General features: G+C 49.4%; 2 protein-coding genes across 2 annotated transcripts; one reads left to right on the forward strand and one right to left on the reverse strand.

Moving 5' to 3' along the window:
• Positions 1-449: 449 nt before the first annotated feature.
• Positions 450-3,316, forward strand: PtA15_1A348 (uncharacterized protein; the record flags this gene model as incomplete). Its single annotated transcript, XM_053165366.1, has 13 exons — positions 450-944; positions 1,039-1,118; positions 1,203-1,316; positions 1,438-1,532; positions 1,624-1,730; positions 1,817-1,936; positions 2,022-2,202; positions 2,299-2,482; positions 2,610-2,649; positions 2,750-2,850; positions 2,972-2,997; positions 3,081-3,183; positions 3,277-3,316. 13 exons carry the CDS (start codon positions 450-452, stop codon positions 3,314-3,316), a joined length of 1,686 nt encoding a protein of 561 aa, XP_053016565.1.
• An 8,834-nt stretch (positions 3,317-12,150) lies between these two features.
• PtA15_1A349 (uncharacterized protein) lies at positions 12,151-18,005 on the reverse strand (the record flags this gene model as incomplete). The annotated part of the gene is made up of 6 exons (XM_053165367.1): positions 12,151-12,159; positions 13,808-14,205; positions 14,714-14,794; positions 14,909-14,984; positions 17,713-17,757; positions 17,823-18,005. The coding sequence occupies 6 exons, from the start codon at positions 18,003-18,005 to the stop codon at positions 12,151-12,153; spliced, it is 792 nt and encodes a 263-aa protein (XP_053016566.1).
• Between the last annotated feature and the right edge of the window lie 1,205 nt (positions 18,006-19,210).

Raw genomic sequence — 19,210 nt, forward strand, 5'->3', positions numbered from 1 at the left:
CCGGATACGGCCCACGGGACAGCGCGGAATCGTCACGCCCGACACGGGTCGGGACAATGATCGGGTGCTGATGCCACCCGGCATATGATGTTTAAGTTGACGGAGCGGCAGACGCGGCAACTGATCCACCTCGCCATCTGCCGTTACATAGACTCGATGTAAAACCGATCCCATCTCGGCAGATCTCCGGAGCCGCCATTGAGTCCTTCAGCTTTGGAACACCATACGACGTGCCTAAGAGATGACAAAATCGTTCTGAATTACTGCCGATGTGAGCCCTTAGCGGTTGTGATCTCCTGATAAGCGCCGATCGCAAAGACTCCGATTGTGCTGGACCCAGTTGAGCATATCTGCCGTTTCATCTCGCGGCGTTTGTTCCGCATCAAGATCTATCAGGACTTCAAGAGTGTTGATAATTATTTGCAACCCCACACACCCTCAAGTCCCTCATGAGATCAAAGACGACAACAGCAACTGGTCCGCAATCCGTCGTGTTTTCTAAATCTAATCCCATGAGCTGGCACGTCTTCTTGCTTGTATCGATCGCCGTCTTATCTAGTGCCTCTGGCGCACCTGGAAAGCCGGAAACCAACCATTTTGTGAGTGAGGGAGGTGTCCCTCTGGCCTGGGACCATCGAATCTGCCCTACGTACGCACAGACGATCGCCACGCAGTCCTCACTCTCCGACTCGCCCATCATCCCCGTGCCCAATCGCCGCCCTAGTCCACTCTGCCGGACATTCAACTCGACGAGCCTGGAGATCTTGATCTCGAAGTTTAACGGACACTTCAAGGATGAAAGACTGGCCAGGCTGTTCGAGAATGCGATCTCACAAACGCTCGACAGTACAATTAGATGGTTCTCACCTGAAAAAAGTGACACTGAAACTTATATAGTCGCCGGCGATATCCCCTCAGAATGGCTAAGAGACTCCACAAACCAGGTATACATTTTCCCAGCCTTACTACGTGTTGAAGCTCTCTTCTGCCAGAAGTCCTAGCTTCGCTGATAATACGTTGCTGACATTCACAAAAAAGGTGAATGTTTACCTTCCCCTGATAGAGAACGACAAACCGCTGAGGCAGTTGATCTTGGGTGTGATTAACTTGCAAGCAAAGTGAGTGCAGTTGTTTAGGGTCTATTGACTTTCCATTTGCTACAAACGAGTTTCTGAGATAATGTGTTTTATTAAAACTTGCAGATTTATCACCGAGGGTGTTTATTGTAACGGCTTTTATCCACCCAAAGAGAGCCACATCGAGATCGACCCCAAAGCTACCCCGGGCTTGATCCAGCCTGGTGCTTCGGCTTCCCTGTAAGCTTTCCAGCACGATTGTTCGCCATTCAGGCCGCTGAATGCCAATAGTAGCCAGTGATTCTGAGCGGTTCTGATTCACTAACTGGAATTCATGGCGTTTGAATTTTGATCCGACCAGTTGCGAACTAGGAGTTGATGGATTGGCTTCATTCTTGGCTCTCTCTAACCGGTTCCATTCCATTACTAATGAAACAACCTTTGTTACCCCTACATGTTAGTCTGGTAAAGTAGCAAATAAGTCTACTAGCACAGATGATCCAGTAATTCATAGCCCGTACTTCTCAACTTGAACTTGATATCATAGGGCTCAAGGCAGTCGAGCTATCACTTCAAGTTTTCGAGGATGAATCGCGCGCACACTTAGGTTCGACTGGCAGCAGTAAGGGAAAAGCTCACAACGTCGCTTCACCGGTAAGGGTTTGTCAGCATGTCTCGTGCCGGTGTCGTTATAACTGATATCATTGCCTGGTTTTCCAACTTCCTACCCCTACCGCTAGGGGCCATCAACACCAGCTACGGACGAAGGCGTCCGCCACCCCCATGCCTACATTGGACTTGTTGGTACTCGTTTGAGACCCTCTAATGAGGCTACAATATTCCCGTACAACGTACCCGTGGTGAGTCTTCCGAAACTTTGGGTCATCCTGCTGGCACTGTTCCATTTGTGAATCAGTCTCTGATCAGCACTCGCTTTTCTCGCAGAACGCGATGGTTTCTGTGCAGACCTCTCAGCTGGAAAAGCTCCTAGGCTCGATCCCCTCATCCCCGGTATCTCTGGCACGGCGGGCAGCCGCGTTATCACACAACATCAATAAAGCGCTGGGTGTGCATGCGGTCACGACCCACCCCACAGGGGGAAGGGTTTACGCTTATGAGCTGGATGGTGAGTGGTTAAAGAAAACAATCAAAGAAACAAATTCTGTTGAGAAGACGGTCATCAAAAGAGAACCAATGCTTACATCAACCAATTACGGTGCAGGTTTCGGCTCGACTGTAGTTATGGATGATGCAGCTGTCCCGTCGCTTCTTTCATTGCCGTATATCGGGTGGGAGTCACTCAATTCGACCATTTTCAAATCCACAAGACATCTAGTCACCTCTCCCCACGGAAACCCATTCTTCTTCAATGGCACGCGTGGCTTTGGAATAGGATCATCGCACACGTCAGTCCGACCCTTTCGATCAACCCACTTCGCCCTGAAAACGGGAGAAAATGGGGACACCTTTTCACAATCATCTTCAATCATGGAAAGAAATTCTAACATTTTGTTTCTTCAATTCTGAAAATAGTGGGCCTGGTAACATATGGCCTATGAGTTTAATTACTCTTGTAAGTACCTGTCTTGCCATATTGCCAAATTTATACCCTACAATACAAAGTGCTAGCTCGCTGGCTAACACATCTTGGTGTTTATTTTTAATGTTGGCAGCTTTTCAGTAGTGAAAGTGACGAAGAGATCGAAGCAATCCTGCAAATTTTGATTGAATCCACCCAAGGTTATGGTGTACTACATGAAAGTTTTGATGCCTTGTGAGCGCTCCCCTACCGGGGCCTACCTGTTTTCCCTCAAAAGTTCCCTCGAGGAGGTGTCTTGTTTGCTGACTACTTCCATGTACATGGAAATAACAACCAAAAAAAAAAAAAAAAACAGCAAACCTGAAGAATTCACCAGGACATGTGAGTCAGGAGACCATCGAATGTAGCGTGTGGCGTCGAATTATTTGTAGTCTCAAAGCTGATGACTCCAAATCTCTTCATAGGGTTTGCATGGGTAAATAGTTACTTCGCAGAAGCGATCCTCTACCTTGCCGAAACAAAGCCTCGCATGATCTTTAAAGACTCTCAACCGATCTTACTTACCAGGTATGATTAGGTTCATCTTCTATGTGTCTTCTCAATCATTATATTACATTTTTGAAAAGACCCTTTCATACTGAGTCCAAAACGGTTATTTAGTCGAGGTAACTTGGCGTGGTATGGAGGTTTAAAACACTAGTTCCACAGGCTGGCCTCGCGGATCCTATCAGACGTCAGCTTTATCAAAATGTATCTCCGGATCATCGTCCGCATGAATGCAGACTAGAGGCAGTTCATTCGGCTGTTGTTCCTCAGACTCGATCATTCGATCGACGAGCTCTTGTCATTTTCCCCCTCATCCGCTTGATACATTCAATTCGCACTTTAGTAGACTAGGTCCATTGTATGTATGTGTAAGATGCGGGTACTGGTCGGTAACCTAAATGTATGAATTTTTACATTTTTTTACAAAGTGTTGTGACCAAATTGGTATGAATGGGATCTGAAACCCAAAAGGGTACGCACCAAACATGCCTTAAATCTGAATTTCCGCTGAAATTCAGTTAAATCCACTAAAAACCTGCAGAACCCCGCTTGTCATTGGTTTTTTTTGGTTCCCCGGCGGGATTTTGCCCCAAGCACAGGCACAAACTCACATGTACATAGACTACACGTACATGTCACGGACCATACTCAAGGTTTGAGAGGCTGGAGATCCAAGCCTCTTCCTCATCCTGCAATATACCATCTTGGATCCAGAACCCCCAGAACCCCAGACCCCAGACTCCATCTTCCTCTCCCTAGAACAGACCATAACATATTGCAGGATCTACTTCACGGAGACAAAGACTAAGAACCCAACAGACCAACAAGAAACAGATTGCTCCGCCTCCAAAACCTTGAATATCCCAACTCCAAAACCTTGAATATCCAGTACTCCGCTCTCAGAAACCCAATTCTGCCCTTAGAAACCTTGGATATCCCGCTCCAACATCACAGCCAACCCTTGTTATCAGCAATACAATGGATGCCTCCAAAGCCGCCAAACTCCGACAACAACTGGCCAACATTACCAAGAAGGCCAATGAAGAAGCAAAAAAACATTGCCAGGCCAAGGGCAAGTTGGAGGACGCACTCCACACCCAGAACCCACCCCTCCCCATACCGACTGCTGGAGCGGAGGTAGCAGCAACCAAGGCCCCCAAGGTTGCCCAACCCAACAAGTTCAATGGCAAACGCAGAACGGCGGCGGAGATGTTTGCCCGGCAGGTTGGCATCTATATGACCTTGAACAAGGCCTTATTCCCAACGGACTTGACACAAATCTATTTGTGTCCTTGTACATGACCGGAACCGCAGGCGTATGGGCCGCCCCATTCCCCAACCAAGCGGCGGCGGACCCGCCAACCCTGACCTAGGCGGAGTTCACGGTGTCCTTCCGTGCCATGTTTTTTGACCCTGAAAAGAATGCAAAGGCGGAACAAGCCCTCCAAGCGTTGAAGCAGACCGGCTCTGTGGCGGACTACACCCACTCCTTTGTCCAGCATGCTTCCGCAGCGGGATGGGAAGTCCCCACCCTGATCAGCCAGTACCGCCAGGGCCTGAAGCAGGACATCCAGATGGGGCTCATTGTTTCCCGCACCGCATTCACAACTGTTAATGAGGTTGCTAGCTTGGCATGGCAATGAGCGGAGCGGACACCGGTACAGCGCCGACCAAACAGAAGATCGACCCCGACGCCATGGAGCTATCAGCGTTAAATGGGCAACTCTCCAAATCTGAGAAGGCCTGGATGATGCGGGAAGGACTCTGTTTGTGATGCGGAGTGCAGGGCCACATATCCCGCAACTGTCCAACCAAGAAGGGAATAGGCCGCGGCAATGGAGGATCAGATCCGCCAACTAGTGGAAGGGATGGCGGCAATAGGCGGAGGCGGACCAGCGGATAAAGGTGGAAAAGGCCGGGCCGACTTGTCAAAAAATGGAGGTGCTCAGGAATGAAGGTTGTGCCTTTCCTGAGCGCGGCGGAGTTGTCTTGTAGTATTGGTGCTAGTCAAACTTTAAACAGAGATGAAATTGATCCCGATGTTTTATCTCTTGCACCATCACAACTCCCAGAGCCGCAACCCAGACCCCCTTGCCTCCTGCCTCCTTCTTGATTGATTCCAGAGCAACCCACGATGTGTTGAGTGAATCCTACGCCGCCGCGGCGGGATTACTTTGCAACGCCACCGCCTCAAGGTGGACCGTTGTAAGACTCAAGAGGTGTCTTGAGACCCTTTTGCTGAATGGCAAAAGGTATGGCTGAGGTGCAAGCTCTGCCTTTCTGTATATCAGGAAACAAGACCACCAAGGTAAGCTTGGCAATTTATCTTGTGATAGGATATGCTCAAAGATGAGATATATAAGAGGATTGTTGTCAATGTCTGAGGTTGATTGGGTTATTGATGCATAAGATAGGTGACGGTGACTTGATTTCTCAAGTGGGGCTTGAACCTAGGTCCTTGGCCTGGGGGTATATAAGTTCAAAAAGTGAGGGTTGATGAGGGTGAGAGGGAGCTAAGCTCAACCAGGAGTGGAACCGGGGACTGGGTTACTGGTGAAAGGTATGCAAACTGAGTGGTGATATAAATTTTAAGTAAAGTGTGAAAGGTATGTGAACTGAGTGGTGATATGAACTGATAACTGTGATATGGATAGATTAGAGGATAATATGAGTGGTGATAAGTGAGTAGGGAATATAGACCGCCGGATGGCATGAGGAGGGAACAACTGGCAGGCAGAGGCCTCCTTATATAGACAATGATGAGGGAATTTAGCTCCAGGGGAGCAGCTTTGAGGGAATTTGGCTGGTGAGAAATTACAACTGAGGGAATTTAGCTAGACTATCTACAATGCATCCCTTTCATATGCAAACAGGATCATATATATTCATACAAGGATTTTCTAAGACCAAAGATATGCAATTGTGAAACAAACACGCAAAGAGAAAATAGGAGGTGAGGACTGATAAAAGGAAGGAAGAAAAGTAATTCATGTGTTGTATGCATTTATGCCAAGTATGATAGCCAAGAGTTGAGTTTGTGTGTGAACCCACTCAGACTGGTGCGTGAAAGGGGTGATTTGTGTATCTTCTGATCTGGTAGAGATATGATTGTGGTTTCAGTGGGTGACTAGGGGTTATTTTGGTCCTAGATTCCATTTTATGATGTCCATTTGGCTGTATCTTGAGGCATTTTGTGAGTACACATAAAAGTTTGAATTTTTCTCCTACAAACACAGGAATAATGAACACACCGTCTTGGGATTTGATGGATCCACATCCCAAGCGGTTTATGAGATTGACATGACCCTGAATGAAGAACCCCACCCTTCAAAATTTATCATTACCCAACTGAAAGACACCTACAACAGCATCCTCAGGATGCCATGGATCCGCAAACATGGATACCAAATTGACTGGACCACCCACACCCTCCGCCCTGACCACTCCAACATTGCAACTGCCTCCGCAGTTTTGTCCACTCCAAAAACATCCTCAACAGAGGGCCAAGGGCCCATGATGGGGAAATCTAGGATTCGTGACAAGGGGGCGTGTGTTTTACTGCCCCCGCAATGTGAGTTCAATAGACTACCCTCATCCATACTCCCTGAAACGGCTGGCAAGCTTGTTTTCCCCGTAGATAGTACTCCACACCCCGACTGGAATCCCGCCCCTCCGCAACCTGAATGGAACCCCGCCAACCCCGCCGACAATTTTGCTGCTGCTTTGGTGGTATTGTCCACTCTGCAAACATCCTCAACAGAGGGCCAAGGGCCCATGATGGGGAAAGCTAGGATTTGTGACAAGGGGGTGTGTATTTTACCGCCCCTGTAATGTGAGTCCAATAAAGTTTCTCCACAATCATTCTCTGAAGCAGCTGGCAAGCCCCTTTCTCTCCCAGAACTTTACACTGCAGAGATTAGCGCCGCCAAAACATTGTGGTTGACTTCTGCCCGGCTAGCGGCGGCGGGAAAGGCCACTATGGCAACACGGACCACCAGAGAACTAGTCCCGCAGTGCTACCATTGATTCATTGACATGTTCCAAAAATCCAGCGCTAAGAGCCTACCGCCACAAAGAAAGTATGACTTTTGTGTTGACCTAGTCCCCGGAGCCACATCGCAAGCAAGCCGGATCATTCCACTTTCACCGGCGGAGAACCAGGCACTCAATACACTGATTGTGGAAGGACTGGCCAGCGGAAAAATCCGGCAAACCACGTCACTATGGGCGGCCCCAGTTCTATTCACCGGGAAGAAGGACCAAAACCTCCGCCCCTGTTTTGACTACCAAAAACTCAACGCGCTGACAGTGAAGAACCACTATCCCCTTCTGCTGACCATGGTCCAGGTTGACAGCCTGCTAAATGCCAACACCTTCACGAAGCTGGACCTCCGCAACGCCTACAGAAACCTCCGTGTGGCAGAGGGAGATGAGGACAAGCTAGCTTTCATCTGCAAGACACCAGGAGAGAAAGTGTTGCACTCTCTAGAGAGTGCCAGGCCACAATGTCTTTCAGGAACTCTGACTAATGTCGACCGTTACGGTATGTGACGGTCAAGATGAATCATGTTGATGTCAAGTTGAAATCAATCCAATTTCACATGCCACTCATGACCAACCACTGATGGCAGTTGCAGGATCAAATGCCAATGTTTAGTGCACATGAAGTTGAAGTTATGTTTGGCAAAATTTTCAGTCCTAGTGTATTCCATGGAATCGTGTCACACTCGGTGGAATAACGGTGGTGTTAGTTTTAGGATGACCTCTGTGCAGACTGACCCAATCAAAGTTTAGCAAGAGCTCTCCTGCTATGAAGAGGGCATTATGAACAATAATTTTGAATCCCTCCGAAGATCATAAGTTACAAATTTGACTGGGTTGGGTGCACCATCTGGTGGAGCTCAGAGGTTCAACTTCCATTCAGCCACTTTGCCACACCAACAGTTAATATTAGAGCCTTGCTGTCCAGTGTGTTTGTGTTAACTCATCACTATTGTAAGTTCAGAACTTCATCATCCTCTTCATTTTCCATGACCAAGTGAAACACAAGGATGATAATCGTGGAGCCCTCAGACTTCAGTTTTCAGAAATACAGCCAATTTCAACAGAGGAGGAAAAGGTAATATTTTTAAATGCTTTGCAACGGATGCCTGCTTCAACAATGGGCACCTGTGCTCAGTGTGATACAGGGAAATCCAAAATTATTCATCTGTGGCACAGGGCACCATGGCAGCCCTCAACTTCTCCTTACTGACAGGCTTTTGAGCTGCTGGCCATATTTCATGAAAGGAAGGAGTCTGGCTGATGTGCGCTGTGGATGACCCCAAAAGAAGCACCTACAAAGGTTCATCTATGTGTTACAAATGCATTCAAACAAATGATACTGATCACTAGGAGAAGGGCAGTCCTGATTGTTCATCAAGCCTTTCTCAGCAATAGACCGGATCAGGAAAGATTGATTTTGGTGGGTGCTGGAGTATAGCTGTTGCACTTCAAGACTTGTTTGGACCAGTATCTTGTTTCAATTTTGGAAACGGAATCAGATGCTCAACTTGGGAGAGATGACTGTTATTCCCAAGGCGTATGTCATCTGAAGTGTCCCAGTGGCAGCTCAGGTTAGATAAATCAATGTTTTTGACCCCTCAAGCAAGAGAAAAGCATGAAGGATGGCACATTCAATGGATAATTGGCTATTTGACAATGTAAATTTTGACTTTTCTGCCAGTACGGTATGCATTTTTGTTGCATGATCCCCACAGTATGAAGATAGGAGCATTTCATGTCAGCTTAAGATGAGCAGTTTCCATAAATATTGTCATTGAGGGAGCCCATGTGCAAAGGATCCGTCGTGTTGATCCATCCCAATTCCTCTGGAAAGATGCACTAAGAAGCTCCCCCTCAGTGCACAAATTCAACAGGAAATGACAGAGGCCAGAACACAAACCTACCAACCGCAAAACCACCCTGCAGTGCGTAGTGGCCGCACTGCCAAAATCCGGTTGCAGCTGTGCCTGCCACAGCAAACTGATCAGTTGCTTCTGACTGCTGGGCTACCCATTTGCACACAGTCACAAAACCCAAGACACCACCACATCCACTAACTGATCAAACTCCACAATGACAAATATTGAGGTATGTAAAGGATTGATATATCTGACAGGCTGCAGTAGCTGCATTGTTTCCCATGACGGCATGAGTATCATGGACATCAGAGCCTGATTGTAAAGGAATAGTGGTGGTTGTCACCGTGGCTGGTCATGCTGTTGCTGATTAGTTTGCTCTGTCTCAACCCTTGCCTCACCCAAGTGAGGGTTTTCCCCCTATCTTACAACCATTTTTTCCGGGTTGCTCACCCTGGTGGATTGTCCACAATCCCTAGGTTGAATGTTGGGACTCTGGGTAGACTTGAGCACGAGTGAGTCGAATGGGATCCAGAAAAGGAAGTCTTTTCCCGGGGATAAGTTCAAATTCCACCCAAGGAGGTTGAGATCAGAGCTGCGCATGTACTATTCTCTGCTGACGGACAGTGGCATTTGTGATAGAATAAATTAATGTCATATGAAGGGCAAACCAGAGGTGATCTCCCGCGGGAATCCTCATGGGAGGCTGGCCAGATAGAAGGTTGGTGGTGCAGCTAGTTCACCCGTCCCGCCAACTTTTTGAACAACCCATATGATCCCAGGAGTAAAAGACAGATGCAGACTTCGGTGCAGGAGATGGCGCAGCCAACTTGACAATGGGGCTTTGTAACCCAATATGGTATGTGGGTCGTGGAGGCCAACAGCGTTGGGCGAGAGGTTGGGAAGAATTCAGCATGTGTGTTGGCGTCACATTCAGAAAGCAATAATCCCTGCAGAGGCATCATCCGCGTGAGCGATCCACAACTGGGTTGTCTGTGAGGGCATGAGGGCTAACCACATTGCAGCCAGGGACTATGCATGTTATAATTGGGGGTTCTGGTTGGCCACCACAAGAAATGTGATGCTCAGAAGGCAACCTCACAAAAACTCTGATTCATCATGTCTACTGCGTTTGAAGGAAGCAAGACCAGCTGCAAAAATTGAGTGGTGAACCGGATCATAGGTCATGCTGTGATGCTGTTCGATGTGTTACATGACGGCCGCCATGAGGAGGTTTTTGTGGTGATATTAAGTTCTAAGACGTGGAGGGGGGACATCAAACTGGTGAAAAGTTGATGGGCCTCTCCCATGTTGGACGCGAGATCATGTCCACCACGATGAACGGCCGTACGTTACGGTGGACATATGCGGCCTCACAAAAAGTTACCGGACAGGTGAGGGGCCGGGGCTCAATGGCCTTGGGGCATCAAGGAGAATGAACAAAGGCTTGGTTGTGGGCAGGCGGGGCAAACCCAACAACCACAAGGGGCAACAAATGCACCCAAACAAGAATAGTTTGATTATTCACAACAGAACTGACGCACCCAAAGATAAGAGTGATCAAAGGCGAGTGGGGACTGGCACGTGTGATTAATTTCATGTGCAGAACATTAACTGCCTGTGGAATCTGTGGAATCACCTGCACCATGCCGAGGCACAGTGCAAAGCTTTCCCTTTGTTGGCTGGTCATAGGCAGGCTTGGTCATAGCCAATCATTCTCGCGGCCAACAACTGATTCCTGACCTAGAAGTGTATATATGCCTTGTCCTTTCGACCTACTTGGGCATGGGGCAACTGAAGCATCGCCTGATCTGATCCATCCATCTGTGATACCCTTGAAGATGATTGAGGTGTCCGGCAATATCCATCTCTCGAATACTGATCCGAATAACATCAAATATGTCGGAAATAAGATAGAGATAAATACGGTCATTGCTTTGCATCAGCTCCCCCCGGAAGTTTGTTCTAGGTCCTACCATGAGTACAGAGTTATCCTCGACTTGTCAGCCACATCTACAACAGTTCCTGCAATATTATATGACTTCTGCACCCAGATTTTCTTTTCCGGCCAGCTTCTTGTACCCGTCAACTCAATTTCTCCAATTATACGTGTGGAGAAGCTGGAGTGGCAGGTTCATTGCGGAGAGTTTCCTCTCGCTCAAGAATTCAAAAGGACAAATGCCTTTGGGACGGTCTATGTTGTGAAGGTCCACGTAAACCCAATTGTAGGTTGTGTTGGGCACATTGAGGTTGTTGATCAGGACTTTCATCTGGTCAGTACTCCCCCATGTAACCATGATAACAGTTCTCAGTGCAGCAGGCCCACAGGAACTCACTTCAAATCTTACAGTCGAAGCCGGCTCACATCAAGCTCATCGCGAGGCACGGCCAAGCACACGAGGCGTTTCAGACTCTTCAACGTGGGGATTCCATTCGGTTTGGAGGTGCGGTGGAGGAAAGGTCACACTGTGACACAGGGTTGTTTGCCTTGGGTGTACGCAATTTGCTGGCTAATTTTGCCGTTTGGACGCTAATGAGATGTGGTGGTTGCAGGTTGAATATGCGACAAAGCTGCAGCGATGCAATAAGACTGTTTACGGCTTGAGGAACTGTCCCAAAAACCGTTTCAAACTCCAAGTGAACAATTGGAACGGGCAATCAAGAACCAAGCAAAACCGCCGGAAGAAGGTTCATCACACCACTGCATGACCGTCGGGACACAGAGATGGGGTCGATTTACCTTCCCCTCCCAGGCAGTTTCCAATTTGCTGTTTTCTATCTCTTTCTCATTGTCTGACGGCCTACTTGGCTCATGCTCTGTTACTGCTCTCATGGTTGTTTGTCAGCCAGCAACAACTGAAGTAGTGATCTCTGGAATAGCAGATAGCTCATTGGCTTGCTTGACTACCACCCAGGGCAAATACTCCTCGCCGGCTGACATTATATGTCTGCCTAATAAAATCACGCTCTTGTTGTGATGAGCCTCCTCTGACCCAGGGAATGGGAATTTCTTGAGAGTAAAGAGACATACTAGCGCTTCGCGCGCGAGGAATACAACAAATGGCCAACAATTCAAACACAAGATGTTTCATTTACGCTATTTTGACCGTGGATTCAGACAGGGAGATCAGTGAGATAATATAGCAGAAAACAGTGATGCAGCGGCATGAATGGATATCTGACACGCAGAGAGAGGAATCTGAAGGTACAAGTTACACCTTTACTGTGTCATGACCAGGATGGTCAATTGCTTATTTCTGCAGGTGCACAAGGCAGGAGAAAGGGCGATGTGGGGTTCCCAGCCCCCCATCAATTGAGAAAATCGTTGGTGATCGCCTCCGCAAGCTCAAACTGAGTTGGCACTTTGACTTGAGCCATGGGGCAGAGGATATCGCGAGACTCAAAGAGAGGTCAAAAGATCTGTACCAGATACGCAGAAAGATGTTTCCAGATTGATTCTTCAGGCGTGTGTGGTGTTGTCGAGTGCTGTCTGATGACAGACATTGCCTGGATGAACAACATACAAGTCGAGATTCCAGCAACTCGGTGGTCTCTTGAAGTGACAAACAGCCCGCGGACTCCAGCAAGGACAAAATACACAAGCGGCTGGAAATTCTGTTTGCATTGGTAATTTTGAAGGTGATGTGCTGCGTGGGCTGTGGGATTGGCTAGGTCTAAAGGAGCCTTCTGGACCGGAGTCATCGTGTCATTGACAGATGGCTGATTGCTTCGGGTGTTTGCTTTTTTCTGAGCAGGTGTCAAAGGTGCATCACTCAGGTAGTGGGTCTGAAGGATGATGTACGCCATCATAACATCAATGACGACATTCCGAAATTCGTGGATCACGTCGACGGAGTGTAAACGTTGCGCGGAGACGTCGGAAGGGTCACCAGTCGGGTTTGGAGGGTCAAAGGCGGGGGACGAGTTCTTAACGGCATCGAGATATGCAAGGGTCGCGACACCTTGAGCAACATGATCATTTTCTTGAGATGAACTGATTTTTGGTGGTCGGAATATGGTGTCTGCCATGAATTCGACAGAAGCGGCAACAAGCCTTGCCCAGTCAGTGTGCAAGCGGCGGGGAGGGTTGAGGAGCCGAAAGAGGCCGCGGACAATTGTTGATTCTGGATGGGGAGTTTTGGTGAGTGTTGGGATGAATGACCCGGGTTGGAGGTCATTAGTCTTGTCCCCAAAGCTAGAGAGCTTGGGGAAGTCGATGAGGTCGGGGCAATACCACTGCTCGCTGGCACATGGCGCTAAGAACCCATCCGCTGGGAAACATAATGTTAGTTAGCAAGTAACGGTTTTATTAAAGAAAGGTGCTTACCAAGTTCGGTGATAGTTTGTACCCATCCGCCATATGAACCACCTGTGCGTTGGAACTGGAATTTCTGCGTAGGTGGAGCTGGTGGGGCCATCATATGTGCGCGATTCTGGAGCAACGGAACCAGCGACTGCCAGGTGGTCTGATATTTTGACCAGGATGGTTTGGAGCCGGTGAACTGCTGGTGAATGCTGAATACCTGCGCGCGGATGGGGTCAGATTTGATAATGGTCAGCTTGACAGGGTGAGGGCTTGCAGATGACCGGGCTGGCTCGCTGTTTGCGGTGTGGCTCTCTGACGTGGTCGATGGCTGTTCTTTGGTTGCAGATGAGGCTTGAGCAGGGCCAGTAGGACTCGCAGGCGTGAAGAGATTTGGCGATTTGGGTCTGGCAGCCCCAGACCCGGGGGGATCATCGGGTACTGTCTGATGAAGGCTGTGCGCTGGATTGTTCGGCGCGGAGGTTTTGGGGGAACGGTTGGAGTCTGCCGTGCAAACATGAGGAGGTGGCGGATTGGTCGATGATTGAAGGGGACCGATGCCCTGGAGTGATTCATCAGGAATGGGGTCCCAGGGGTTTATATCCATTGGCTCAGCGGCTTGAGTGTTGAGGGTGGGCGACTGTAGATCTGCTGTACTGGCAGATGGGTTGTCATTTGAAGGGCCGGTGGACAGGCCGGTGTCGGTGGTGGGAACTGAGCCCTGGGCTTGTTGTGGAGACGGCACGGGATTGTCGGGGTTCTTGATCAGCAGATCCACCGCTCTGGCAGTTGAGGGTTTTTTTGTTTGACTGCGAGTCACACGCTTGCGTGACTTCTTGACTGGGCGAGACGTCGAGGGTGAAGGATCGGTAGGGTTGGTAATCTTGATATTGTCTGCGTCGGGGAGAGCACCGGTTTCCTCCCATGCTGGTGGTAGGAAGGAGCCAGTGGGCTGTGAATAAACATGATCGGCGGTGAGGTTGATGAATTGGTTAGATACTTACTCCGTCTGCTGCTCATTAAGGAGTCAGCCAGCTCCTCAGCCTTTTGTTTACAGTGACGGGGAAGCTTGAGAGCTAGGATATGGGCTGCTGATCGGGCGGCGGCATCAATTGAACAAGCAAATTCTTCTGGTGTGATCTCCTGTATCTCCGTGGGAAGGACAGATTCCTCCGGATCAAGTGAGGCTGCGGACGAGGAGGATTGATGTTGAATTAGGAATGCTTGAAGGGAAGGCGCTGGGATTGACCGAGTGATGTTGTTCTGCTCGAGATCCTGTTGGGCTGGAAATATGAAATTTGGCTCAATTCGACACTGCGGGTTTGGCACGATGACCAGGCAAACTCACTGGGGGGTGGTGTGGTCCCTGAGGATTCGGTTTCCGTCAAGCAACCGGAGTCATTGGTTGCGGGATTGTCGCGGGGAGAACCTGGATGAGACATGAGGTATTCTCATTCAGCGCAAAGGTCAATGCGGAGTGGATTTGGGGACAAGTGGGAGGAGAGGAACTCAAGGGGAATGTGGGCTGGTTTATATGGCTTACCCCTATTGGGACCCAAGCCTTGGTGCTGTTCATGACCAGAGTCCTTTGTGATGAAGTTTGCGATTGTGCCCGGGACCTGACGTAATCCAGATAGTGCAAGACAATGTGCAGTTAGACCATGAGCCAAATGCATGTGGCTGATGGCAGCATTATGTTCAGCAAATGAGGGTCCTTTCTCATATAGTGGAAGATGCTGATGTGTGGCTGAAGCAGGCATGCGACTTAGTTTGTCTAACGGTGTTTATTGTTTGTCTATTGTCTTGCGCGTTGCGAAGGCAGTGATAGTGGTCACTACTATGGAAGAGGGTTCACTGGGCAGCATGGTGTCTGACTGTGTTATATGTAGTGAACTGCGATATCGTCTGGCCAAAGGCATTTGAGCCCGCCGAGCGGAACACATGGGCTCACCCTGCGCAGCCGCTCAGGTGAAGTGGGTGATAAATGTGCACGGTCTCCTGAGCTGAAATCCAAGTGGAATACAAGGATGTATGTTGGTGGATGCGGTTCCGGCGGTGAAACGCAACTGCAAATCAATCTGGATGGTGGTGTAATTAGACTCCATCCTCTGGGAAAGTGCATCCGAAGATCACGCGGGAAGCCCTGTCAATGACAGGCGGATTTGTACAGTGGGGTGGGTAGTGCGGGCGGGCCTTCGGTTGGGCCATCGGGCTCTCTACGGCTATGTATGTCCACCCTGAAGTTCGGCCGAACGTCAGGGTGGACACCGATGGGTGCCTGATGAAATTTTGCTGTGGTGTGCTACATGTGTCCAAGGTCACAAGTCTGTGTCAGTTCTGCCGCTACAATCATGGGCCCCACGAGTGTAACGATCCAAATACAGGGGGCACATGATGCCCACTAATACAGACAGTCCTTCAGCAGGCCTTCTTGGGGACGCTTCTTGAGTATGATTTGAATGGAGCTTCCCCAAGAATGACAACTGGGCATGACAACAAGAACGACTTGTAGTCTGATTGTGTCCACCCTCATGTTCGGCCGAACGTTGCGGTGGACAGTTTTGCCGCCATGTTAGTAGGCAGTGTTGACACACATCTCAGCATGGGCACTACCTCACAGCGTTTGGAACATCTCTGTGAGGGTGAAATACTACTGACGATAGTGCTCACAGCCTTTGTAAGGTCTAAATCACATCTCAGTGTGCAGGAAGTGTGGAAGCGATACACCACCTAACAAAGCCATACTTGCATTGGCAGGCAAATGTATATTGCGCCAAGCAGAAACAAAGCACAAGAGACATCGACATCTTGTGCCACAACACGGTGTGATGTTCTTGCACGAACTAGGAACAGAGTGGGGTTGTCATGGGAGAGGGAGACTGAATCCGTGAGAAGAAAGTTAATGTGCAAGCCGAGTCCGGTCGCTAGGTACATTCAACAATCGACGTGCATGGCACCCGCCGCCGCGGAATCAGATGGCCCGTGATTGGCCTCACCTGTGAGAGTGTTGGATCCGCTGGGCTGATTGAGAGACGGACCTGGCATCCCAGACCCCGAGTTTCCGGCGGGTTGCATGCAGCTCTTCTGCATCTTTTGCGCGATGACATCTAGACCAATTGGTGGGACTTGTGATATAGTATCCCGCTCGAAGGAATTAAGCTGACCCCAGTACGTCTTGCTGTAAGCGTCGAGGGGAAGACCACAAGGGACGCCGATTATTCCTTTTGTTCTCTTGAAGTTGCGTTTTGAGCGACCATATAGCTTTTCGTTGGCTGCGACCGTCTTGTGGTGTTGTCCTCTGGCGATGACCATTTTGTCAAGACAATGTAAGATTGTGGTGAGTTCGTCACTGCGCCAGTCAGGGATTTGGGTGACCGGGAGAGCGTCGGCGGGGCCGTCTTCGATATCCAAGCCACAGGCCTTATTCTCAACAATGCTCGCGAGTGCAATGTTAGTCTTGAATACTTTATCAACGATCGCGCATCTGTTGTCCTTGATCTGGCCAAAGAAGAGCCCGTTTATAAAATCGACCATTCTAGTCAGCACACGTATTCTGGTCACACGGGATTAATGTTGCATCACAGCACTTACCCTCTTCCGCCAGCGAGTATATTGCTCCTTAGTGGCCTTCTGGTTTTTCAAACGGTTGTAAGCCACAACTTCCATGTCCTGAAACTCAAGAATCTCGCGCGACTTTGTCTGGAGCCAACGGTGTATAATTGCAGGAGCTTGACCGGCTTGCTCCTCAGTGATTGATGTGGTTCGTCGCATCCATTCAACAGACTTCGAGGCCATGATCTCAACCACTGCCGAGTTCCATGCAGAGCTGCGGTCGGATCCCCACTGGAAGGTCACTCTTGAGATGCCCGCCAATGCAAACGCGCGCTCCACATCTGCTTTGGTTTGAGAGCTAATAGATTTACAGCCCTTCGCAGAAGCTTTCTGGGCAGCTGGAGTGAATGATGGTAAGACGATGTTTTGGCGAATTTCCTTTTCGGCAACGGAAACGTAGTAGTCGACTTCAGCGGCGGGTTTTCCCTCCAGAGCGACACGGACTCTTTCAAGCTGTTCAAGAATGGCTGCGCTGCGCTTTTCGACCCAATATTGATCACTGAGTTCCTGCTCCGTGGGAGCGCGAGGGTATTCTTGTGGCTTGTCGGGATGGCCCAGAAAGAATTTGACAAAGCCGTGGATACCGCGGGAATACTTATTGTAGTGCTCGGCGAGGGCTCCCTTCTGCGCTATCACCCTTGCTTGCCGTCCACATCGGCGCGCCCCCTCCGTCTCTTCTGCTTGATTGCGAGCTGACCTAGCTTGCCCGACAACAAATTTGGGGCTCAGCTCCGCTGCGGCATCCGGCTGTAATGGCCCCGGAGCTTGTCCGCTGGAAGGCTGACCTATATAGAATAAATGAGTCAGTGGCAGAGAAATGACCCGTTCAAAGTTGTAGAATCGACAGTCTTGCCTTGAGAATCGGTCTGCATTGCCGCTTCAGCAGATGAAGTTCCACTCTGGGCTTGAAACACAGGGACCAGTTTATCCACTAACGTGGCGATCCATTTCTGGTCTCTGCCTGGAGCAGGGGCAGCGTCGCCCTCGTTGCCTGGCGGCGGTAAAGAAGTAGGAGGATTTGATGTCATTGCAGACCGTGATGTTGGGCACTCTGGTGATCAAGCGCGCAGGCAGGTTCAAAGATATTGTGGCAGAAAAGATCGATGAAGTGGTACTGGTGACCATGGAAATAGGAAAGTCTACTGCCAAGGGATATCTGAGGGGCAACGTCGGGGGACAAGAATCGACAAAGTAGGTGGGAAGTGAGTCTGAATCACCACTCATGAGCAAATTCAGACACAATTCAGACACGAATCAAGCACAGTGATCTCCACCTCCAACAAAACCGTGGCCTTTCTTTCAATTCGTCGGGGTACCACATAAAGGGATGTGTTCAAACGCTCCGCAAGGCTCCACACACAGTAACCTGGCCCTAGTGTCAGCCACATTCTGCGATGTGCCCCACCTTCCCTTTGATTACAGGTATGCTCAATCATTCACCAGGCTTTCCCATCCCTACAGATTTGTAGGACAGTCCAAACACCCCCAATCAGCTAACGCACCAACATTTCGCATCCAAAGTGAGAGCCCCCACTTACCGCGGTTCGTAAGCCCAGAGCGCTGATTGTTTCCCCGGGAAATCCAAAGGTGCCGGCAGAATGCCACATGATCGCGACGTGGCCGATGATGTGATCCCTTTCTATGACTGCTGTGACCTCATGCTCCGCCTTCACCATTTGACAGTTGAGATCCGGGTAATCACCGTACGGATCTTCGCTCCTTTGTAGCTCTTTGAATGGCATGACCGCCAGCCAGGTCTTGCCCGGAGTTTGTGTTGATTGGAATATGACTTGAATCTCACCAAAACGTTGGATCTTGCAATGGTAAAATTCAACCAAGCAATTTCCTTTGTGCTGCTGCTTTGGAGTGAATGTCTTACGGTCGGCCTGGACGCTCCGCAAAGTGGCAACGGTGGCATCTAAATGCCGATGAGACTGAGCCACGGGAGTAGGTCCTGCGCGCTCTTGATGTGCCACCGCATGCTGCCACTTGAGATACAAAGGCTTATCCAGCTGGATCGGAGCCGACCTTTCCTCCTCTAACTCCGCCTCCGACAAATCGGACGAAACATACGGTGTATCATGTTGGATAGAGCGGAGGTTCGAGGTGATGTGCCTTTGGTTACCAAGGTCTTGGGGATCTCAGCTGCACACGCGCAAACACCAAATGTCAATGAATCTCTCAGAATCCATACCGCAACACAAAAAACTAACTCAGGTGGTGATTGGTAGGA

Source organism: Puccinia triticina, chromosome 1A (genome assembly GCF_026914185.1).
Source record: "Puccinia triticina chromosome 1A, complete sequence".
Classification (NCBI taxonomy): Eukaryota; Fungi; Basidiomycota; class Pucciniomycetes; order Pucciniales; family Pucciniaceae; genus Puccinia; species Puccinia triticina.